This window comes from Lepisosteus platostomus, chromosome 13 (genome assembly GCF_059453375.1).
Source record: "Lepisosteus platostomus isolate fLepPlt1 chromosome 13, fLepPlt1.hap1, whole genome shotgun sequence".
NCBI lineage: Eukaryota > Metazoa > Chordata > Actinopteri > Semionotiformes > Lepisosteidae > Lepisosteus > Lepisosteus platostomus.
Genome location: NC_142623.1, coordinates 32,173,870 through 32,198,220, shown reverse-complemented (window position 1 = coordinate 32,198,220; position 24,351 = coordinate 32,173,870). Strand labels below are relative to the sequence as shown.

General features: G+C 46.8%; 2 protein-coding genes across 4 annotated transcripts in view; both read left to right on the top strand.

Moving 5' to 3' along the window:
- Positions 1-8,233, top strand: part of cngk (cyclic nucleotide-gated potassium channel) — a 35,394-nt gene extending 27,161 nt beyond the window's left edge. Inside the window, exons 34-44 of one of the 3 annotated variants that reach the window (XM_088604174.1) lie at positions 194-327; positions 650-849; positions 1,420-1,649; positions 4,039-4,110; positions 4,557-4,831; positions 5,661-5,788; positions 5,974-6,200; positions 6,911-7,068; positions 7,194-7,297; positions 7,548-7,609; positions 7,763-8,233. In XM_088604174.1, coding sequence (XP_088460300.1) covers positions 194-327; positions 650-849; positions 1,420-1,649; positions 4,039-4,110; positions 4,557-4,831; positions 5,661-5,788; positions 5,974-6,200; positions 6,911-7,068; positions 7,194-7,297; positions 7,548-7,609; positions 7,763-7,876 — 1,704 coding nt within the window. In that variant the 3' untranslated portion in view covers positions 7,877-8,233. Of the gene's footprint in view, positions 1-193; positions 328-649; positions 850-1,419; positions 1,650-4,038; positions 4,111-4,556; positions 4,832-5,660; positions 5,789-5,973; positions 6,201-6,910; positions 7,069-7,193; positions 7,298-7,547 lie in introns of all 3 variants that reach the window. The other 2 variants (XM_088604175.1, XM_088604172.1) reach the window with 2 other exon arrangements.
- Positions 8,234-8,644: 411 nt separating this feature from the next.
- On the top strand, positions 8,645-23,319 carry reep2 (receptor accessory protein 2). The gene is made up of 8 exons (XM_088604182.1): positions 8,645-8,837; positions 16,092-16,164; positions 17,496-17,572; positions 18,027-18,147; positions 18,352-18,465; positions 18,960-19,137; positions 20,435-20,595; positions 21,303-23,319. Exons 1-8 carry the CDS (start codon positions 8,806-8,808, stop codon positions 21,378-21,380), a joined length of 834 nt encoding a protein of 277 aa, XP_088460308.1. The 5' UTR covers positions 8,645-8,805; the 3' UTR covers positions 21,381-23,319.
- Positions 23,320-24,351: the final 1,032 nt, after the last annotated feature.

Genomic DNA, 24,351 nt, shown 5'->3' with positions numbered 1-24,351 from the left:
CACCCCCCACTGGTCCCACTAAAACCACTTCCAGCAGCAACCTTAGCTTCCCAGGAGTTTTCCCATCCAGGTACTGACCAAGCTCAACCCTGCTGAGCTTCAGTGGGTAGCCAGTTGAGAGCTGCAGGGTGATATGGCTGCTGGCATAATGCATAATGCATAATCAGCTGCTATAGTATTTTTTTTTTCCCAGATGTTCTTCATCGAGAAAGGAGAGGTTGATGTTCTGTCCCAGGATGAGCGAAACGTGATAGTCAAACTTAAAGCTGGACAGTACTTTGGAGAAGGAAGCCTCCTTTTCTCAGAACCTCGGTCAACAACAATCAGGCATGACAAGACAGTGGGATTTTTCTAAATTGATGCACATAGTGATTATTTTATTCTTAAAGAGTAGAACTGACAGAAAAAAACAATCAAATAGTCAAAAGGACTGCTTCAGTCCTTAAATTAATGATGTTCCTGTGGAAAATGACAAGACAGCCCTTGTACTTTGAGATATACCTCCTATTTTTCTAATAACAGAAATTTGAAGTGAACTCAAGTATGGAGTCTAATCCACCATGTCCTTACTAAAGATGTATGTGTTTACAGTTAGTTATAATTTTAATAAGGAAATGACATTAATACTGTGTGCTACTGTATATCACAGGGCTGCTACAAATTGTGATATGTATGTGTTGTCAAAGAAGAGTTTGGATGAAACGGTGAAATATTACCCCGATATCTGCAAGGAAATCAAGGAGGCTGCAGCAGCTAAACGAGACCTCCTGATAAAGCTTAAAGCTCAACAATTGCTCACAAAGACACCTGGAGACAAGGGAAGAGCTTCATTTCAGAATGGAACTGGACGTAAGTATATTGTCTTGACCCGTTTAAATAATTCATTTTAATGGCTTTCTTACTGATGAACATTTCTGTCATTGATTATTCTGTAAAGCCCTGGTCACACACACATGCTGGGGGGGGGGTGGGGGGGTGGAGTGCAATTAACCCCAGAAAGACATGTTCCAGGAACAGCTGATAGAAGATACAGGATACTCTCAGCCACAAGGGAGCTACTTTGGTGGAGGCAGATTTGCCGTACACATCTGCATTTCTTTCACACCAGTGTGATTGCAGGCCTGATAAAGTCTGCAGCCGGCAAAAACATAAGTAACCAGCTCAGCCCAAGCAGCCCAGTGATTAACACTAAACATATTGCTTTGTATATGCACACAGAAGGGGACCAGTATTGTTTCTCCCTCCCTATTTCTCCCCCATACCTGAAGAAGACACCTGAGCCTTCCTCTTTTTTCTACTTTCCTGTAGGGAATTAACTTCTGCTTGTTTCCCTGTCAGTGTTACATTAAGCCTTATGCTGGGCAAAAAATTGATTAACTGTATTGTTCTTATACTTGATGTTTTGTCTGTTGTTTTTAGTTATTAAGCTTTACAAAGACTATATGAAAGATCAAGCACACAAGTCCAATGTTGCTTTGCCTCTGAATATTCGGATGAGGAATAATATCATACACTTCTACAGAAGTTTTCTGAATGGGATTGTCAAAATCCACAATACAACCATTGATCCTGAGAATAAAATCAGAGTCATTTATCAGTATTCCTCCTGTGTCTTGATCGTTTTCAGCTTTTGGGCTATCTCATTCATGGTAGGTACACATTTTTTATAGATTTTTTTTTAAATAGGCACTAGAAGGAATTGTTTCATAGTAATTTTGTATCAAGTAAGATTTAATGGATAATAATTTAGTCTGATAACTTCAAGGTAGACCAGTTCTTTTAAAATATAAGGGAAAACGTACATTTCAGCTATCTGGAATAATATTCTGTTACACTATTTATCCTCTAACCATTAAAATCTGACATCAATAAAAATTACTTGCTCAAAGCATCAGAGTAAGATTTAATTGCACGAATTCTTTAGGATTTATTTTGTATAGTTTGAACTATGAATTGTAATGTTACCTTAATAATACAATGAGTACTTTTATTTATTATCAGAAAATTTGAAAATATGTAGTGTAGGATTGTATGGTTACATAATGTACCTAAGGATTTGGGAATAAATTCTATGTGTGTATTACACATACAGTAGAAGACAAAGGATTAAAATATCTTCCTACCCAGTAATCACAATCCAGACGAAACACTTCATAGTGGATTTCAGTGGTGTAAATGCAAGAAGTGCTAACAGAAACATGAAATGAAGAATTATGCTTGTAAATGTTTAAAAACTTGATTTTAAATCAAGTATGGCCAAGATTGCCTCTGAACAGTCCAAAGAAAGACTGTATATAACCCTATTCATTCTCCGTATCCACTTAGGCTAGTGTGGAAACATGGTGAGCTTGGGCCTAACCCAGCAGATAATGGGCACAGGAGGTATCTCAGTCCATTGCAGGGCACACACATACATATGCGGGAACAATTTAAATTAGCCAGCGTGTCTTTAAATTAACAGAAGAAGCAGCAAGTGAAAACTCATGTACCCAAGGGAAATAACTGCAAACTCTTCACCCAAATCTCTTCAGTCCAGAATCGAACATGGGTAACTGTTGTGACAGTGCTTCACTGCTGTCTCGCAGCGCTGTCATGACACCATGCCACCCAAGAATCACAATGTTCCTTGGTATTCAGTCAAATTAAGACTTCGGATTATTGACACAATGCAATTTTATTACGGAAAATATGTTAGATTCTGTGAATGTTCAGAGCACAATTGAGGGCAGCAGTGTGCTTAGATTGTGTATTTGTGTGTCCTTAATTGGAATGTCATTCTGATCAGGGTGTAGACTCGCTTTGCACCCTGGACCTCTGGGACAGGTTCTGCTTTTTACAAATAATAATAACAACAGTAACACTGCATTATGTACATTTCAGTTAAATTTAACTTATTAAAAACTGCACTTTTGTCCCCTGACTATCTTCTTATTCTTTTTGAAAAATATTTTTTGTTTTGGGTGGTACAGTGGTTAACATCGCTAGGGCCCTAGGGTCAATTCCTGGGCTGCTATCTGTGGGGTGTTTGTATGTTGCCCCCATGATGGCTTGAGTTTCCTCCAGGTGCACCGATTTCCTCTCACAGTCCAAACAGAATTAACACGTGGGTTTGTTGGCTACTGGCCCTGTTCTGAGTGTGTCTGTGTCTGCATGTGCATGTGCCCTGTGAGGAACTGGCATCCCATCCAGGATATACTGTATATTGTGCCTTGCTCCCATTGCTTGCTGGGAAAGCTCAGGCTAACCCGCAGCCATGTACTGGATAATACATTGGATATTTCATGACTTAGAAAATTGAGGTTTTTTGGATGGATGATTTTGTTTGGTTTTATTCTGTATTCTTCAGTACCACTATCAGCATCACATATTCCAGAATGTCTGACAACCCAATTTTATTGACTCATGTTAACAGTCTGTTTTTTCACCTCTATAAGTCACTGACTTGTAAGATATCTTTGAAGATATCACCTTGTAAGTGTACTGTGTCACTCAAATACATTGGCTTATACTATTTAAAAGTGACGTTAATGCCAACTAATGGTAGCTAACAAAATGCATACATTGAGAAACAGAATAGTCCATGTGCATGATTAATAATAATAATAATAATAATTGCTTACACTTATATAGCGCTTTTCTGAACACTCCACTCAAAGCACTTTACTGTATAGGTAATGGGGTCTCCACCACCACCATGTCTGTGTAGATCAGAAATGCCTACTATACTAATAAAATCTGCAGTGTGTTATATGATTAAAGGGGGAAGGGAAGACCTGTAAATAAAAACCTGTAAATAAAAATACTTACAGACTTAACACAAATTAGTGTATGAGGGGTTTTCTGGTCTGCTGTGGTTGGAAGATACTGTGGTCAGTAGCCACATTTAAGAAAAATATCTGCTGCTGGTCCCGTCTGAGACATGTTCATCTAAGATCTGACAATCTGTCTGTATCTGACAGCTTCTGATTCTTTTACCTCAGCAGCTGACTGAAAGAAAAGTAGAGTACTAAATACTAATGAGAAATTCTTTTTTTCTAGCCTACTATTTTTGAAGTTGATAAAAGCATTTTTTTGTTAACGATGATTATAGAATACATCCAAATGCTTGAGGTAAGCATTTCAATATTGGCAGATCTGTGTGTTTTTAGGGACTTTTAAATTTTCCTTGTATGCTAATGGTTTAACAGGGCTTTAAATGTTTCTTTCCCTAGTTGTTTTTGTTATGGGAGTCGGGCTGTTGACTCAGGGAGATTTAAGGCCCGATAGGGGTATGATTTTGAGGGGACAATAAGGTGTAACGGGAGATTCTCAAATGTCAAATGAGAACATAACATTTATTGTGAAGGAGCCCCATTCATTTTCACCCCCCTTAGACATTGTTGAAAGCACTGTATTGGATGGTACAGGGCAATGGGGAAAGCAATAATGTTACTGTGTAATGTAGAGGCTCCCTATTGTGATCCCACCCAACCAATTCCTGAACCCAGGTCCTTGTTTTGTCTTTGGAATAGGAGAGAATTCTTCTGATTTGTCTGTTTTCTTTGCTTTCGTTACAGATTATAGTTAAGTTTCGCATTTGCTATTATGATGAAAAAGGAACCTACATCTCCGATTATGAATCTGTGTCAAAAAACTACTTGAAGAACAAAGTTGGTTTTTTTTACGACATTTTATCCTCTTTCCCCTATGGTCTTACAGTCATGCACTTAGCCAGAGAAACAGATAAATCTACGTTTTTGGCTGTGTTAGTGTGGGTCCGGACAGGTCATTTGTTCAGGATTTTCTCTGTTTTAGTATTTATGCAAAGTGAAGACAATTCTATCAGTACCACGTAAGTACAGCTCCAAGTAATGTATTGTATGACTGCATTTTTCAATATTGTATAGAAGAAAATATGAATGTTAGAATGAACTCATTAGTTTCAGACAGAAGAATGAAAAGCATGTTTCTCACTGATGTCATTGGAAGCTCACAGATGGGTTAGTCCCAGGAGTCATGCTGAAAGCTGAAAGCTATTGAGCACTCTGAAACTCAGTTCCAGTACTGCTCACTCAGCTACAGTGGGTCTGAAAGTTGACTAAAACTTTAAAAACCTCCAAAATATGTATGTAGCTTACAGTTTACATGAAGTTTGAGAAGGTAGCTGCATTAGCATGCAAAGGCTGCAAAGGACCAGATAAAGGTGTATTCCATGCTGAAAGGCAAAGAAAAGAGTGACTGTGTTTCAGCTGTGGAGCCTTCTTCGGATGTGAAGGCTTCACAGTCAAACTGATGTGTCTCTTTTCCTTTCCTTTCAGCATGGAATAAACCTTTACCTGTTCCTATATAACTCATATGACAATTAAGGACAGGAATATTTAGTATGAAAGATAGGTGTCAGTCCTCAGAAGAATTAGGGTTTGTTTGGAGGAATAATCTTGTTCATGCATGATACATTTTGAAACAGTATTCTGTGAAGTTTACTGCTTCTCCTGTTTATTTTAACAGTTAAGAGGAGGATGTCATTTGTTCTACATTTTATTACTATATAATAAACTTTGAAAAGTACATGACATCTATATAAAATAAAATAAATAAAATGCATATGAATACATATAATGAATTTATTCAAATTTGTTATTTTGTGAACATTGTCTAGATTTTCTGTTTCTCTTTCACAGTGTTATGGGAATTCGAGTGATCAAATATGTAGTACATGCAATTCTGTTTGTACACAGCTGTGCTATTGTATTTGTGATGCTGGCTTGCCCATTGAAATGCAATCCCGATGCATGGTATTCAGTTATAGGTAAGTTTCCTTCTTAACCAGACATGTAAATAAATTAATATAATCTACATTAAATGTACTTATGTGTAGAATGTATATTTGAGTATATTTAGAAAAACATTGACATTGAATTTTCTTTTAATAACATTTGGAATGTCAATTAATAGTAATTTTAAAAGTAACACATACACATGCTTGTTTTGTAGATGTTTCCTATTTTTCGGAACTCTACGCCTATGCTTTTTACTGGACGCTGGCAACTTTCACAACCACTGGCTATGGCGATATCCGGGCTTGCACATATGCAGAAATGTGTTTTTCCATTTTTGTCATGATTGCTTCCAAAATATTGATTGCCTATCATATGGGAAAAATATCTTCCACACAGACAAACAAACATGCTCTTCAGGTTGCATATGAAGAGAAACTGCAGGTATGTAGGTCTTAAATGTTTTAAGACATATTAGTATTTAATTATACTGACTTATTGCAACATTTTACAGCTCTTTCTCTTTCATTTAAAACATGGCTGTAATGTAATTTAGTAAAAGTAATAATTGGTAATGTTATTTATATGTTATGTTTTCTGCTTATGTGTGCATAATTATTACATTGGTAAAAGAAGGGAATATACAGAACCCATAGTGCCCTGGATGGTGGCCCTGTTATTTAATTTGTTAAATCTGACTCCTTACCTCTTAAAGAACTGAAAGCACGGGCAAATGCCATATGCCCCTTCCAGTGCACTCTGTTTCAGTGCCAGCACCTACAGTAGCTCGTTATCTGACTAGTGGTAATCAGGGACAGGGCTGCTTGGTGTGTTCAGGTGCTGCAGTAGAACAGAATGGAGGAGCCACAGTAACCCAGATCGAAACCATGCCATTGGGTTATTTATTTTCAAAAGCTGGAGAATAATCCGGCTATTCCTGTTGCTGACTGGGTATTTAGAGGGGCTGAAAAGTTCAGGTGCTGCTAGCATTTGAGGGTTTATGAACCAAGGACCCACTGGCTTTAAAATCACTTAGGCAGGAAACATGCCTGGAGAAAAAAAAAGATAAATACAAAACATGGAAGAGCTCAGTAATTACTAACATTCTCACTTGAGGTAGGAGGCAATGTAATCCATTGGTTTTTTTCTTTCAGACTGTCAAAGACTATATGAATGATGAAAATATCCCCCCATCTTTACAAGAGCGTGTGATCCAGTTCTATAACAATAGATGGACGTGTAATAAGGGGATAGATTCTGAAACTCTGTTCAGAGACACACCTAGCTGTATGAAAACGGAGGTTTTTGCCAGGTATCTGAGAATACATATTTAATATTCTTTTTTTTCTGATCTTTTAATATCCCAGATCTGGGATGAGTTTTCTTCCTGTGTGCAAGTACTTTACCTGAAGAAGCCATGTTTTTTTTATGTTTTAGGATTAGTGTAAGTCTTCTGAAGAAGCAACAACTGTTCACCCATTTGTCAGAAACCTATCTTCGCCACATCTCTACCAAAATGAAACTGATGAGCTACATTACTGGTGAGTGTGGAGCTGCAACAGGGCAATGAGTGTATCAAACTCAGTTTAGATATGTTTACATACACAGCCAACAGCTGTAAAGACAGGCTGGATATTTTAACGTATAGTTCATGTGAGAGCAGATGTTTGTAGGTGACAGGAGTCTTTTCATTATGAAAAGCAAATGATTTAAATGGACAATTCATAAGGGCATTCTGCACAGTACGTAAAAATATCAGAAGTCAGTGTTTTTTTTCTTTGTGACTTGCAGGTGAGTTCTTGTCCAGAAAAGGAGACATCGGCACGCAGATGCTACTGATCTTGAATGGGAAGGTGAGGGTGATCTCATATGGGCCCGACCAGAAAGAGGAAGTGGAGTTCTTGTCTAGGGGCAGGTCGTACGGGGTCATCTTCCTGCTGAGGCGCCAGAGGTGTGAGGAGTCAGTCATCGCAGAGAATTATGTGGACATTCTGTCTCTGTCTAAGGAGGACCTCGAGGAGGTGGGGACCTTCTACCCTGTTGTCATGAGCAAGTTGCTGAAGAGAGCAAGTCTGATCTATGAGCTAAATGTCACAAAGGGAGAGTTAAAACAGCGCTGACGAGGGCTGAAACACGATTGCACTAAGTGTACGAATATGAAGGTCTAATTCTCCAGGAATTGTTTTTAAATGGTTTGTAATGTGTCCTATATTGTCTTTAATTTTCACTAGCTTCAACCCACCTGGAATGCTGTCTTCCAATAGTTACAGCACTGCCTTCAAGCAAAACGCATACAGTAACATCTTCCTAGTACCTAATCTTCCACCGGCCAGCCTTTTGAATTACTTTGACAAAACAGGGAAATTGGAAGTTTATAGTGTAAATTGTTCATGGAGAATTAATAAAATGTTTAGAAGATTTCAGCATTGGAAAAAACAACTTTTTATTTAAACCACAAATAAATATTTTAGCCTGAATCACCTTTGTCACTCACTCAATGTCCCACCAGATATTCCTGATCTGGAGAAGCTACCTCATCATTAAATGCAAAGTACACAATCACTCTATAAACAGTAAGAAAATACCAGTAACGGCAAATAGCAAATGTTAGATTACAAATGTATACTGTGTATGGTGTAAAAAGATTGTTTATAGTTTGAGCATGAAACTATAAACTGACATTTTTATAGATACCAAGTCTTTTTAGCAAGGCGGGAAAGTAAAATATTTGATAGACAGATACACACTTTGGATGAAGTGTCTTTAGATCGAGTGCAGAGTTTCTTAAATCCAGTGTCCAGGCGAAAACGACGCAGGTTACGCAGGATCTGCGGTGATAGGAGCATGAGCATCATTATCTGTCGGCAAAATCCAGCGCAATGAGCCGCCCCTTTAACTGTGGAGGAGGTGGGCTAATATAATTCTCTTCAGCGGACTCCACACAGAATGCAGCAGAATCCGTACCTTTAAAGTGTACCCCTGCTGTACGCTAATACTGCTACCTGGGGGGAAGAAATTAAAAAGGAATAAACACCGTTTATTCACCAAGATGGTTTCCTGGATCATCTCTAGATTAGTGGTGTAAGTATGCTCAGAGCATGTTTGTTGTTACATCGGCCCATGTTTGCCATTTCAGTTAGCTGTGCTGCTGCAGCTGTATCGCCAATCCAATTTAGCTATTTATGGCAGGGGGATGAAAGATCAAAGCAAATACAGCGATCTTGCCGGATGTCGGTTGCGTGTCACCGCAATATGATAAATACTGGGTGCTGACTGAAGGTTGTTAATAATTCTAATTGTGCTAGAGGTGGAACCCTCAGCTACCTTATTCTGCCCTCTCTCCCCCTCCCCCTCTGTTTGCCGAATTGCCATACAGTCATCAGAGCCTTTTCATAGCAAATTAATTATTGCTTGTGCACGTCACAAATCGGACTGTACTAGTTTCAGTGACTCATTTATCTTTCTGCTGGATTCAGCTGGAATTCGGAAATGGTGTTGCTCTGATGATCTGCAGGTTTTGTCAGTCTGTCCATGTACAAACGTGTCTCCCGTCTCTGTGATGCGCTCATGCTCCGGGTGAGGCGATGTGTCGCGGACAGGCAGCGGGTGGCTCCCCGGCCCAGCTCACCTGCCTCCTGGCCTCCCTGCAGCCTTCTCCTCGGCCTGCACACTTCAGGGCACTTACTGTCGGTCTTGGACTGGCCAAATCAGCAGAAAAGGGAACAAAAATGGAAAAGGGGTCTATTTTCTTTATTAAAAGCCCTAAAATGTAAAGCATCATGCTTTAAAATCTGGTTGATTGAATTACTTGAGACGCATTTGCTTTGCAGTGTAGTACAGGGTGATTACCTCTGTAGAGGCATGACACCCTGTGCTGGACAGAGACACAATCTGGACTTTTGTTGTGGTCAATAGGCATACCCTAACAAAAGTACTGGAGCAAAGCAAAAATTGAATATAGGACTAACTTCTACCTTATTCTTTTGAGTGGAAAATGGCAGAAATATGGGGCGAATGTGTTTGCTGCCTTGCAGTGCTGGGCCTAGTGTTCGATTCCTGGGGTGCTGTCTGTGTGAGGTTTGTATTTTCACCCCTGTGTTCCCATGGGTTTCCTCTGGGTGCTCCAGTTTCCTCTCAAAGTCCAAAGACATGCTGGTATGTTAGATCGCTCCTGGTAGAACTGATGTTTGTGTCTGTGCCCTGTGATAGACTGGCTTCCCATCCAGAGTGTATCCTGCCTTGCTCCCGTTGCTTGCCGGGATAGGCTCCGGCTCGCCCACAACCCTGAGTTACATAAAACGGTTAGAAGATGGATGGATGACTGAAATGCGACTGATAAAGTGCACAGGAGTTCAGCAGAACATCCCTTGTTGCTTTTTGGGGACCCTATGCGGTTTCTCCTCACTCACAGGACCCCCAGGGTGACAGCTGCTGCAGTGGCCTGGTTTTCCTTGCCTGTTTCCTAAACGTGAGTGTGGTACCTGGGCCGGAATCGGCGCCGCTGCCTCTGTCTCTGTCTCCACTGGCAGGGAAGAGTTTTCTCCGAGGGCGTCCCTAAAGCTTCGGACAGCCCGGTCCACGCACGTGGGTCATTCTGGCTAGGGACACAATCAGCATCCTGTGCACAACTCCAGGACCTTCAATGAGGTACCCTTGGCAGTGATCTAGCTGCATAACCAACGCGTTTAGAAAAACAATAGCGCTGCCCTCAAAGGACTGGAGCAAATGACAGCCATTCATCACCCTTGAAAGGAGGCCGTCTGTTACAGAGTCTCTTAATTGAAATTTGAAAGCATGTGTAGGAAGGGCATGCTGTTCCCCCCTCAAGTAAGCCCTTGTATAGGGAGTTTTCCCACTTTATTTTTCCCTCCCAGCCTGGGGATCCATGAATGTACAGCAGGGGTGTCGGACATCAGATATCCTGCGGTCTTGATGATGGATCATACACTGATGTACTGCGAGATGTAAAAAAACCGGGAGGACAGGGAAAATGAACACCAGTTTAACTTCAGGCGACTGTGGTGTGCGTTTACCTTTTCTGTTTCTCAGAGGAGGTCTACTGCGCTTGCTCTTCAAAGTCACTTTGGATCTGGCAGCCATCAAGGAGTTCTATGTAGGCTAAGTAACTAGGTTGTCTAATTATTGAAATTAACCCTCACGTGATTAAGAGGCCAAGTATATGAAAATAATTTGGAAATGGTATTTTATTTCAGAACTCTGAGAAAACGGATATATTTTGAACTGCACCTGAAACACTGGCAGGCTTTTTTCCAAAAAAACGTCTAGTCTGAGAAATAATGCTATAAAGGCACTAGGCTGTGCTGCTTTGGGATTGGGTGATTAGAAGGTGGCTGTATTCAAGATGCATCAGTGTGCTTGTAAAAACCGTTAGCAAAGAACGGAATGACTTTCAGCAGTGTGTAGCGCAGAGCCATACAGAGAAGATGCTGCAGTGCAAACACTGTGGTTTTTTAAAAACAAAATATGGTCAGTTAGCCCTTGTGTTTGTGTGTTTGCAAAAAATAAAAACACAATAAGTAGCTTAATGTGGCCTGTCCAGCCTCTCTCTACAGATCATAATCTTTTGACCCGGACAGTGGATGTCTGGTTCATTATGTGAGTTAAACAGAGACTGGGGGGGGGCTTGGATCAGTGTGACTGTCCCAGGAATTTGCACTGTTGTTTTTATTTTGATGCGGGGCCTCTCTAATGACACACTATCAGCTAGTTCAGGACCCAGAACCTGCCGGGGTTAGTTTCCTCTGCGCTCTCAAGTTACATAATTAAATGAGTTAATCGCAGGATCAGTCTGATGTTTTCAGCTCTTAAGTGGATGCTGGCGTAATGTTAGAGATTGGCTTTTGACTGCTGTGTTTTGCTGGTAAGTCGTAGGTTTCAAGCAGGCGAACAGCTCCAAAGGCTCCGATTCAATTACTTGTGCATCAGGTACGGAGCTCAGTGGGTAGGAAGTGCAGCAGGCCTGGGTGGGGTTGGAAGGGCTGATCTAGTTTGTTTGCCCCTATTTCTGTTGCCCTCTCCCCTCCGTGTGCCCGCACAGCCCATCCAGTGAAATAGGCCCTTGGATTGTCTGTTTGCACTCTCTGGCCAGGCGGTTCTTGCACAGACCCATCATCGCTCACCGCCGCAGTTTTTATTTCCTCTCTTCTGAACGAAAGTCAGTCAGACCTGCAGAATCCTGGAAGCCATGCAGAGACATCTGTTCCCTCTGAAAATATCAAGGATGAGATGGTAAAGGTGGACCAAGGCTTTGGACAAAACGAGCTTCAAAAGAACAACTTAAGAATGGCTGCAAACGAGTGGTTTCTGGAAGGAAGCCAGGGTATTGGTTTCAATTACATCACTGGGCAGCTTGTTCCACTCTCCCACAACCCTTTGTGTACAAACGTGTCTCCTGTTCTCAGTGTTAAAGGCTCTTTCCTGTAGTTTCCACTGGTGTCCTCTGGTTTGTGTTTCACTGTTGATTCTGATCTGGGTTGACTGTGTCAGTGTCTTTGGGGATTTGGAACACTTGTGTCAGGTCTCCTCATAGTCATCTCCGTTTATGATTAAAGAGACTTGGTTCCTTCGGCTTGTCAGTGTTGGGAGCCTTTGTCATCCTTTAACCTCCTGGTTCTGGAGCAATGAGAGACGGAGACTAGATCTGTGTGGTGTTGGAGCGCTGTGCCCCGGACTGGCCTGGGGGTGTATGGGAAAGGGAGGGGGATGCAGAGACTAGCGAGTAGGAGAGAATCGGAGGTTGATATGCGCGGTACCAGGTTCGGGGCCTGGTCTTTGTCAATGACATGGCGCAGAACCAGAGAGATGGGCTTGCAGACAAAGCACAGTGCTTTCCCTTACCTCCTGTGGCCTCCATGTCTGCTTTTACCAGAAAGAATATTCTGCATTGGAGAAGCCCGGTTCCTCACCTCTGCACAAGCTGCTGGACAGTGAGATGAGTTTGAAGAACAACACAGGGCAAGCATTCATACCCCCGTCTGTCCTTCTGTCTCTGCTTGCTCTTGTCCCGTCTGGGAGTCCAGCTCTTTGTGTCAGAAGATGGGCTGCGTGTCTGGAAAGTGGGCCTGCACAAGCCTCGTGTTGCTCAAGGTTCGGCCCCCTGGTGCTGGGAGCAGTACCGCTCACTGTGTTTCTTGAGCTCGGAAAGTTCTAGCTGGAAGAGAGTACAGTTCCCAGGCCCACTCGGCTCATTGGCTGCTCTGCCCACAGGCGCGGACGGGTTGTGGGCTCCGGTCTTCTGACCAGCGTCTAGTCCTGTTTGGGACGTGTGTGGCCACTAGGTTTGGCTGTGTGTGTGTCCTGCCTGTTCATCACTGGGCTCTGTCCAGGTCTCTGGTCAAGTCGGTGTTTGATTCTCCCATGCTGCTCTGAGCTCGGTCCAAAGAAGGACAACGTGGTGGTTTCCTGATCTGTCAGGAAGACCTTTTGCACAGACAGGGTAATGAAACTGAATCTCTTTAGCTTTAATCAAAGGAGACTACAGGGAGGTTTGATTGAACTATTCAAAAGCCACAAAGATTGACCTAGCCGACTCCTTCAAGATCATCTTCAAGGGAAATAAGCCTTTCAAAAGGCAAAAGGCACTTCATTACACAAAGGGAGGTGGGAGTGTGGAACAAGCTGCCCAGCCATGTTGTTGAAGCCAATACCCTGATTTCTTTCAGGAAACAGCTAGATGAGATCTTGAAATTACTTGATCCAGTCACTGCTGAGCTAGATGAGCTGAATGCCCTCCTGCCTGTGTCCTTTCTTGTGTTAATATCTAATAGAGGCCAGATCTCTAAAATACATCAGCAATACCTTTGCCAGAGAGTTGTTTCCATGCACGTGGTGCTTAGACCCTGCGCATGTGAACAAATCAATGAGGAGGTTTGAACTGACGTGTCTCTCGTGTCCATTAGCTGTCGTCCTCTGGGGAGCAGGGGCCTGGAAAGATGCATCAGTATTTAAAGTCCTCTACGGTGGAGCGGTGATGCGCTGCAGGGCCGGGGCGATCTGGTTGCGCAGGGCTGGCGCGCCGTGTCAGCTGTGTCCTGTCGCCTCGGCAGCATGCAGCCAGGCAGGGAGCGCAGACGCCAGGGCCAGCGGCAGGGCGCGTCTGCCCCCCCCCCCCCCCCCACTGCTGCGGTCAGGCGGGGGCCGTGGGCCTCGTCGAGCGGCCGCTGGCCATGCGGCTCCTGCACTGACTACCCAGTGCGTTTATCCATTGTAACTGAGAACAGAAGCAGGCGGTCACATCAGAGCAGTTACAAAAGAGAGGAGGTCATTCTGCCCGTGTTTAGCTCGTGTGTGGATTTGGCATTACTAAAGCACTGGGTGGATTATGAAGATGAATAAGGTGAAAAAAAAAAGTCAAATTCATGGGTAGCTTGTTCCAGCCTCCTGCCATCCTTTGTGTAAAGAAGGGCCTCCTGACTTGCCTGGGGGATCTCATCCAGCTGTTTTGGGTGTTTCCCCATGTTACAGCCAGTGGCATTATTTCAGGATGGGGGCACAGGGCCAGCGAGGAGGGAACCCCTCCCATCTGTAGGGGTCAGGAGGGAGGGGGCAGCAAAAGACATAACATTCAGTAGAGTAGGAAACTGTCCCACAGCCAGCTAGATGCATATCTGTTGAAGTATAAGACGACCAGGGTAACGGAGGGGACCCTGAACCCTCAATCTCTTTAGTCTCAAGCAGCAGGCACTCCAAAGGGACCTCCATTGGAGGACTCGACCCACAGGTACCGGGAGGACGCAGAACTCGAAACCGCAGGTTCTGAAAGTCTGTGGGCTCTGGACCACCCTCCCCAGTCGTGGTTCTGAAGAAGTTTATAATAACTTATATAGCGTTTTTCTGGACACCGCACTCAAAGTGCTCTACAGGTAATGGGGATCCCCTCCACCTCCACCATTGTGCAGCCCTACCTGGATGATGCTCTAGCACTCTCACCACACAGCAGCTCTCAGTGGGGAGGAGAACAGAGTGATGAAGCCAGTTCGGAGATGGGGATTATTAGGAGGCCATGATGGGAAAAGACCAGGGGGGGAATTAGGCCAGGACACCGGGGTAACACCCCTATTCTTTTCAATAAGCACCCCGGGATTTTTAATACCAGTTAGGACCTCGGTTTTACGTCTCATCCAAAGTCCTTTACAGTCCCCACATCTGTACTGGGGCATTAGGACCCACACAGACCGCAGGGTGAGCGCCCCCTACTGGTCCCACTAACACCTCTTCCAGCAGCAGCCTTAGCTTTCCCAGGAGTCTCCCATCCAGGTGCTGACCAGGCTCACACTGCTGAGCCCCAGCGGGGTGCCGGCTGGGAACTGCGGGGTGATAGAGCCGCTGGATATAGAGTTTCCCTGGGGTCCTGCAGGTCGTGGCTGGAGGAGATCCTACCAGCACCCAAAGGATCCCGACAGTCTCCTGCTGGCTGGGACCCCTCTTGGCCCTGGGCTAGAACGGGCTGCTTGCAGTGTGAACTCCTACTGCCAACCGTTTGCCCTGCTCTTGCACAGAGTGAACAAAACCTGATTTTATGCACTTTTCTGTTTTCCAGAAAGAAAATGATTTTTTTTTTTTTTAAACTTTGTGAATAGAGAGGGGAGGCAAGCCTGGCCCAGCTCTCGCTGAGAGACGGATTGTGGAGCCTTTGTGTGAATCAGCCCCCGGACTGGGATGGCTGGGGGTGGGGGGTTTTGAATGGGAGCTCTTGGCAGGACAGGCGCTGGATCCGTGATTGTGTGGGGACCCGGAGAGAGAGGGAGAGAGGGAGGCATTGTTCTGTGCAGAGCTGGCTGGCATGATGTAGTCCTAAATTAACCCCTTAACTGCCTTAACACACTTAGTGCCAAATGTTGGCCCAGAATCAATTCAAACTCCTCACCACCTTGATGTAGGGGCCATCCATTTGAATTATTTTCATTCCAGATGAGCTCTCAGCTTCTTAACTGGTATCTTAAGTGAGCCAATAACTTTCCCTGATTGCTTTCAGTGGCTATCAGGTATCCAGTGGGCTTGAACATAGATGACACGGATATGCCTGCTGTACTGGGAGAAAGTCCCAGATTCCAGTGCTGCAGTGTGTTGGTTGAGTTGAAACCGGGGAAAGAGCTGTGTCCGGTTCGGGGGGTCCCGGTTCCTGTCTGCTGGGGACGCGCTCAGCCGGCAGTCCCTGCGGATATCGGGGTCCCTGCCAGCCTGGGGACCAGGGCTCATTCACAGCTATGAAGTGAGAAGCGAGCCCAGCTTAGCGAGGCGGAGCTCGGCCGTGGTGGGGGAGAGGGGCAGGGGGATCGCCAGCAGCGTGTGACCTCTCTGCTCGTGTTCCTGCAGCCTGGTGTTTGGGACCCTGTATCCCGCCTACTCCTCCTACAAGGCAGTGAAGACCAAGAATGTCAAAGAATACGTAAGTAAGCCGCCTGTTGATCGTGCTCTCCGTGGTGCGCTTTCCTGTATCTCTGTCCCCGGGTCAGGGGTCGAGGGTCAGGGGATGGGTGGGGTTGGGTCCTACTGCTCCGTGGCATCGTGATGCCCAGCAGCAGGGCGCATACGGAGCAGAGGTGGCACGGTGGTGGCGCGGAGCTGTTTGTGCCAGGCCAGTGCAGATCCAGGACACCCTGCTGGGGTCCCGGTGGCACAGAGACCTGTCACTTTTACCAGGGCTGTGTCTGATGCAACAGGCAGTAAAGCACCAGGCATGAAACGGAGCTGGCACAAACACATCCTCGTTCGGGCACAGATGAGCCTTGTACACCACACAGGGCCTGATGCAGACGATCAGACCAATGTGTTGTTGATAGCCTGGAAATCGGTCCCACTGTTTTTTGTTGTGCTTTGGGAGGGCCTTGTATCGATAATAGTGCTAAAAAAACTGGAGGGAATTTTGCTTCCTTAGTACTGGAGCTTGTGCAGTCTCCCCTCCGCTGTGTCTGAACACCCCCTCTTAGCGCGCGGCACAGGCAGCCCTGGAACATTCTCGCCATGGCGACAGAGCGCGAGGCGCTGCCTGGAGACGGTTGCCATGGAAATACAACAGCCTGGGAATGGAGAGCCTGTGTGCTGTGGTCTGCCCTGAGAGTCCGGCCCAGCGATCAGGCTCTGAGCTGTGCCCCCCTGGCAGGGCCAGAGGAATTTCCTGCAGGGTTCTAATTAGTCGAGTTTATCTGTAGCTTACTCATGCACCCATGTGCTTTCAGTAGCTAATCTGAAGGTTAATGGAGTGAGAGGTGTCTGTTTCTGTGTCAGTCTGCTCACTCTTGGTGCTCTGTGTGTGTGGGTCGTGTGCTCACTCTCAGATCTCTGTGTGTGTGTGTGCCAGTGTGCTCACTCTCAGATCTCTGTGTGTGTGTGGGTCGTGTGCTCACTCTCAGTGCTCTGTGTGTGTGTGTGCCAGTGTGCTCACTCTCAGATCTGTGTGTGTGTGTGCCAGTGTGCTCACTGTTGGTGCTCTGTGTGTGTGTGTGTGCCAGTGTGCTCACTCTCAGATCTCTGTGTGTGTGGGTCGTGTGCTCACTCTCAGTGCTCTGTGTGTGTGTGTGCGCCAGTGTGCTCACTCTTGGTGCTCTGTGTGTGTGTGTGCGCCAGTGTGCTCACTCTTGGTGCTCTGTGTGTGTGTGTGCGCCAGTGTGCTCACTCTTGGTGCTCTGTGTGTGTGTGTGCACCAGTGTGCTCACTCTTGGTGCTCTGTGTGTGTGTGTGCCAGTGTGCTCACTCTCAGTGAGTCTCTGTGCTCCCCAGGTGAAATGGATGATGTACTGGATAGTCTTTGCCTTCTTCACCACAGCAGAGACTCTCACTGACATCATTCTGTCCTGGTAAGTGTCTCCAGACTCCAGTGCCAGATTACTCCCACCTGTGAAGAAGAGGATATTTATTATATTTCTGCTTTATTGTACTCAGGAGGAGACTAGAATAGTTCTCAGTGTCAGCGAAGATATGAGCCCCCTCCATGATCACACACCTATGTCTAACATGCCTGCCTGCTGTTCCTGTCTGAAGTGCCTTTGACTCATGGGAGCAGCAGGCACTTCCTCACCCAAAGATTGTGGGAGTCTGAGCTAGATGAGATCCTGGGATCAATCAATCCACTGTCAACATCCAAAAGGCCACAATGGGCCATTTTGTTTGCATGCTGTGCTAAGGTTGCGTAAGAGACTTAGTATATACATTAAATATCTATACCTCCTAACTGCTACCAACACAGGTCTAACTGGCATGTTGCATACTGGAAGAAACCAGGCTCATGACATCCCTGTGTCGTCTCCTCAGGTTCCCGTTTTATTTTGAGCTGAAGATCGCCTTTGTCATCTGGCTGCTGTCTCCCTACACCAAGGGCTCCAGTGTGCTCTACCGCAAGTTTGTCCACCCCACACTGTCCAACAAGGAGAAGGTAGAGTGAGCTTCAATGGCCTCATTAGGCTTCCAGGAAGAGTCTGTACTCCAGCTGTGTGTCTCTGTACAGAGTCTCCAGTAAGAGTCTGTACTCCAGCTGTGTGCAGGTTCTCCAGGTGTGTGGTACAGCCTCAGCAGTGGGGCGACGGGGGTATCAGGGGCTGTGTGTTTCAGGCTTTCCTTTGTGTCTCTGGCGATCCAGGAGATCGATGAGTACATCACGCAGGCCCGGGACCGGAGCTACGAGACCATGATGCGGTTCGGAAAGAGGGGACTGAACCTGGCCGCTAATGCAGCCGTGACAGCTGCCACCAAGGTCAGAGGTCATTCAATCGAGTCGCTCGTTGAGTTAATCGTCCTGTTCGTCGTCATTCAAACTGTACAGATACGTCGTGGCATGTGGTATTTCTCAACTAATTTCCTGTGCTTCAGTCCTCCAGTACCTAGAGGGCGATATAGCCCCTTCTAAAGCCACTTACCAAACCATCGCCACATTTCAGTACCTCAGTCATCACATCTCCAGCCTACACACTTGAGCATGGAGATGAACAGGTCCAGTATGTGTGTGCGTGTTGCACCTGGATCACCTGCCTGCTGTACTGTACTCCAGGTGCACTCTGTGAGCTCAGCCTCAGCCCTTCAGGTAGTCGGGTAGTGAGCAGAGCCGAGCGAGCAGTTGCGATGTGCTCCCGAGTGCTGAAGAAGAAACTTGGGCCAGGGATCAGTGTAGCCTGTAACGAATCGGCGAGTGCGGTTGTCCTTGCTGTGGTGTCGGTACCGTTGTCTGCAGCTGCGCGCTCGCTCCTGCAGGGTCAGGGCGTGCTGTCGGAGAAGCTGCGCAGCTTCAGCATGCAGGACCTGACGCTCATCCGGGACGAGGAAGACCTGCACCTGCGCAGCTCCGACCCCCGTCTGCGCAGCTCTGCAGCCAGCCTGCTGGACTCCATCAGCGACTCGGGAGGGGGGGGCACCTCCCCCCGGGGCAAAGGTAGGGCTGCTGCACGGGCCATCGGGTCCGTGCGTCACATCGGGGTTGTATAGCGCCTTTCACAGTTCCTGCCTGTGAAAACTGTGACACAGGAGAGATCTGTGAAGACAGAACACATGAAGGTGCGAGTATAAACAGAGGTGTGTCTCACTTCCTCTTCTCATTCTCTGAAGCTGCCTGGAAGCAGAGAATTCTGGGGGTTTACTGAGCATGACGTGTAGCCGCCATTCTCAGGCCTGCCTGAATGTTCGCTTTTTCTTTTGGCCTGGGGTCTCTAATGGCTTAAATTAAGTTCAACTTGCAGTCAACTGAAGAGCTGAAGTCTCGATTTCAGTAGCCTGAGCTGGTCAGCAAGGCTGGGCCTGGACAGTAGAGCTGCAGGGACAGGCAGGCTGCTGCTGTAGGAGGTGTTGGTGGACCAGTAGGTGGTGCTTTTCTCTCTAGACCAGAATGCTGTCCTGCAGACATTAAACCGAGGTCCTGACTGCTCGGTCAGTACAGATCCCAGGGTTGCTGGTAAGAGTGGGGCTGTCACCCCAGTGTCCTGTCTGAACCCCAGTCTGGTCTCGTACAGTTTCTCTCTCCTCCCCTGATCTGTGTGTCGTGGGGCTGCAGGAGGACTGAACCCCACTCTGGTCTTGTACAGTTTCTCTCTCCTCCCCTGATCTGTGTGTCGTGGGGCTGCAGGAGGACTGAACCCCACTCTGGTCTTGTACAGTTTCTCTCTCCTCCCCTGATCTGTGTGTCGTGGGGCTGCAGGTGCAGAACAGTGTCACCCAGTGTCTGCAGTTCAGTGGGGATGAAGTGGGTCCCCTCCTGTGTGTGATGCACTTTGCAATCCAATATATACATTACACATCCATGTTTTCCCTAGTCCTCAAACAGGTTGAAGGAGTCCTGGAGAGCTTTTAATTACATTATGCAGAAATAGAAGGGTGTTTCAAGGCCAGTGAGTGCCAGCTGTGCATCAGGTGAATGTTGAGCAAACATCTGTCTGACCGTGTGGGCTCTGGAGAGACAGTGCCCCACTGAGGGCAGACTGGACACCCCTCGCTGTCTGGCCCCGGTGTGTCGGAGCTGCCCGGCTCTGCGTCCGTGTCCCTGCCGTTCTGCCAGTGGCAGACTGGGCGGGGCTTGTGTTTCCTGAGGGCAGTGCTGCTGTACAGCTGCACCACAGCAAGGGGGAGCTGGCCTTCCCTGTGTCGGAGCTGCGATGTGAGAGTGGGAAAGGGCACGAGTGGGCGTTCGCAGGGAAAGAGGAGGATGCTGCTGCTCGCTCACCTGCCCCCTCCCGCAGCCCGCGCCACGCCCACTGCAGCCGACGAGTCGCACAGCCACAAGCCCGATGGGGACCAGTCAGATGCCAGGACAGAGCAGTCCGACGAGGATGCAGCAGAGAGGCCGCCGAAACGCACTGCGAGTGTCAAAGCAACCAAGAAACCTGCCGCGAAGACTGAGGTACTGGAGACTCCAGACACGCCCGGCTGACTGTCCTGTTCCTGGGGACCCTCAGGACACGCTACTGGGGTCTCCTTTGCAGTAAAACGCAGTACAGCGCAGTAACGCCCAGTGAGATCAGGGTAAAAGCACAGTATAGTGCAGTAAAGTCCAGTGAGATCAGGGTAAAAGCACAGTGCAGTGCAGTAAAGCACAGTGAGATCAGGGTAAAAGCACAGCACAGTGCAGTGCAGTAAAGCACAGTGAGATCAGGGTAAAAGCACAGTGCAGGGCAGTGCAGTAAAGCCCAGTGAGATTAAGGTATAATCACAGCACAGTGCAGTAATGCCCAGTGAGAACAGGGTAAAATCACAGTACAGTGCAGTGAAGCCCAGTGTGATCGTGGTAAAAGCACATGCTGTCTCATGCATTGTGTTTGGTCCAGCATGTCTGAGTATACGTTTAGCGCTGGAATGCAGTGGGTGTTTGAGTTCAGAGTGCAGTGATCTGAGGGATCAGCCCAGGAATAATCAGGCAGACAGGGAGAGAAATGACCCTTGAACAATCAGTTCTTGTCTGACGGCTCTCTTCCTCGCTCTCTCCTTTTTACTGTTTCTGCCCCATCTCTCCCTCTCTCCTCATCTGTCTCTGTCACCGCGTTCCTCTCTCTCCCTCCCTCCCTGGTTCCTTCTCTCTCTCCCCCCCCCTCTGGATCTGTGTCCTCTCAGGCGCAAACTAAGACGGTGAAGAGGCAGCCGAAGAAGAAGGCCACGCCCGCAGGCAGCGGCAACGCAGAGACTGCGTGAGCCGAGCCCCTGCTGCCAGTCCACGCTGCCCCTGTGTCCGTCTGCCTGGCTTTCACCCGCACACACTCTTGCACTCTCAGACGCCCCCAGGACGCCCCGTTTAAGTTACCAACGCAGGTTTTAATGGCAAAGCCGGCCCAGTTCCCAGTTGCTTTCCGCCTTTTTCCTTTTTTTGGGGGGGGGGGATCGTCATTGTATTGCTTCCTCAAACGCTTTTCTCCGGAGCTCCGTGTTTTATGGTTTGTGCCCATCTGTGATGGCGGCGGCCGTGCTTGACCCCCAAAACGACCTGTACAGCTGAGGGACAGGGGGGTCACAAGGGGTGGGGCTGTCCCCCGCTCTGTGGTCATCTGAGAAAGGGCAAGATGCGTGTGCCAGGACTGCACGCAGGCCGCACCAGACGAGACAGCGCCCAGGGCGCCACGGGCCTTGTTAGGCTTTTAATTCGATTTCTTCAGTGTTTTGTCTTTCCTGAGGGGGTGGCGGGGGGGGATATTTTGGGAATAGAGAGAGAAACTGGAACAAGGAAAGAGCGGTGTGGAGATGGAGAGGGACATAACAAGTACAGGGGTCAGGACCCCAGGTTTGTGTGCCGAATTCCTCACAGCCCCCACGCACACAAGAGTTTTGGGTGCTGAGGAAGACATTTTTAAGCTGGTGTATTTATTCTGAAACGAGGGATCCACAGGCAGCATGATTCTGAAGTCCGAGTTGTGGATTGTAGTGTTAGTGAAGGATCCACACAAATAAGTTTCTTTTATCTTTGGTTTTGGCTTGTTGTAGCATTAGGCTTAACTGCGGTCCTGTACCACCTGCTTCGAGAGCAGGATATTACAATCGATCCTCACTGGGCTTTGATGTGTCTGTGGATCCGTCATGTAAGCAGAAATGCAATTTCTAGAAATCGCTCTATATATATTCTGTACTGTAAATGTACAAATAGGAACTGTATAAAATGTATATAACATGTATATTAAGTGATATGTACTGTATATAATGGAATGGATATACGGTATATATGAAACTGTGTATTGCAGCCACTAACTAACTTTTAGGCCAATAGGGGGTAGTAGTGAGTCCACTCTGATTGCAATTTATTTATTTAACCGGTTGTGTTTTTTTTACCTGCTTGTGATTGGCACTGAGGTCAAGGGTCAGACTAAGCTTGGCGGGGGACCCCGGTGTTGGGGTCCTGTGTTTTGGGGGGTTTGAAAGCTGTAACCCGTGCAGCTGTCACTGCTGGCCCTGTTAGTAGGGACGTGACGGGGGGGTGTTGCTCTGTGGCGAGTGGGCCTGTCCCATGACCTTTGTAAAAAAAAAAAAAAAATCCGTGCAGTTTCCTTTTGTGCGGTTAATATTAACCTGAATATCACATTTTAGTAAACAGATTGGGGGTCTTGGAGAAGCTGGGGTTTCCAGCCGGAGTGCTCAATTAAACAATTAACGTAGTTGTTTTAATAACAGGCCTGCTCACCTGTGTGCCGATCACAGCCACAGAGAGAACGCGGATCCTAACGGATCGAACCAAACCGACATTTTAAGCACCTCAGGTTGAGCCTGTGGGCCGGGCTGTACTGTGATCCGAACACCTGCAGATCACATACAGCTTTTATCATCAGCGTAGCCTCTGGCAGAACTGAGCCCCCCTCTCCCAGAACTGGAGCCTGGGAGCCGCGTCCCTGCAGACGTTTCGACTTCGCCGAGAGAGGGGCAGAATCGTCCAGGAAGAGTTGGGATGATCCCGACTTTAGGGAACAGGGTCAGTGTGATCTTTACAGTGCGTCTTGGAAGAACCAGCGCAGACGTGCCTGCTGCTGAGCCTCTGAACAGCTGGCGGGGTCGAAACGTGAGGGGTCTTAACGAGAACCTGACATTTTTATTTGTGAAAGCGTCTTAAATCTTTTTTTTTTCCAGAATAAATATTTTGTGTTTTGATGAACCTTTAATGTGGTTTTCTGGTCTTTGGGTGCACGTGTGACCCGTCAGTGTGCAGAGGGAAGCTGTCAGAGGAAGGGTGTCGATTCTAGCCTTTTTGTTTGGCCTGACTGCCAGAGAGCTTCGTTCTTGGGTTCACTCCCCTTCTCGCCATTCCTAAACCTGATCCCGTCGGGTGACGCTGCCGATGTTCGCTCGTTTTTCCCAGAAGTGTGACTAAACCAGTTACACGGTGTATAACTGAGAACGGCTTCACCACCACAAAATAAATAAGGGTTGGATTGGAGAACGCCAGACGCCACGTCTGGGTGGTCCAGTGAACTCAGTGTGGTTTCCTGGCGTGTTGTAGCTGTCTTTAGTCCTGATAAGTGACCATAGATGTTTTTTGCTCATTATTACGGATGGATTTGTCTGCGAAGCCGGTGCTGAAGGAGTACAGTGTAATCCTCCGATGTGAGTTTGTTCTTCCTGTGTTTGTGGGGGATTCCTTCCACGGTCCAAAGACATGCTTGTAGGTTAATTGGCTCTGTGTGAGTGTGTTTGTGTGCCTGTCTGCCCTGTGATGGACTGGTGTCCGATCCATCGTGTATCCTGCCAGCGTTCCAGTAAAGCCTGGTTCTTGGCAATAGGTGACTAAAAATCTTATTTTCATTGTGTTGATTGCAATTGTAAAACAAAGACTGCAGATCCTGAAAGCATATATAAAGTATAGAATTGTTTCTCATATAATAGTGTTTTTGTTCTTTAATTCGTATTTAATAGACATTTAGTCTATTACGCACTGCTTTCCCTATATAAATCCGTTAAACCGAGGGATTAGTGAAACTCGTGTGGGCGTTTGCTACACTGTCACTCCCACTGTGGGCGGGGATATTGCAGGTCACTCCCAGGTTTGGGTGTGTGTGGTATAGGCCTTTCCCGTCGTGGGCGTGTCTTGTTCAGACCACACCCATAGTGGGCGGGACCGACAAAGTGTCCTTTCTAGGCGTGTCTGTTCCTCCAGCGCCGTCCCCGTTCAGTCGGAGATGAGAGTGAG

What these genes read in the sequence shown, in the direction of transcription:
- reep2 (XM_088604182.1), top strand. Translation starts at nt 8,806, where the DNA reads ATGGTTTCCTGGATCATCTCTAGATTAGTGGT. An exon ending in ATCATCTCTAGATTAGTGGT is followed by an intron (nt 8,838 to 16,091) that starts GTAAGTATGCTC and finishes GTGTTCCTGCAG; the next exon opens with CCTGGTGTTTGGGACCCTGT. An exon ending in CCGTGACAGCTGCCACCAAG is followed by an intron (nt 18,466 to 18,959) that starts GTCAGAGGTCAT and finishes TCGCTCCTGCAG; the next exon opens with GGTCAGGGCGTGCTGTCGGA.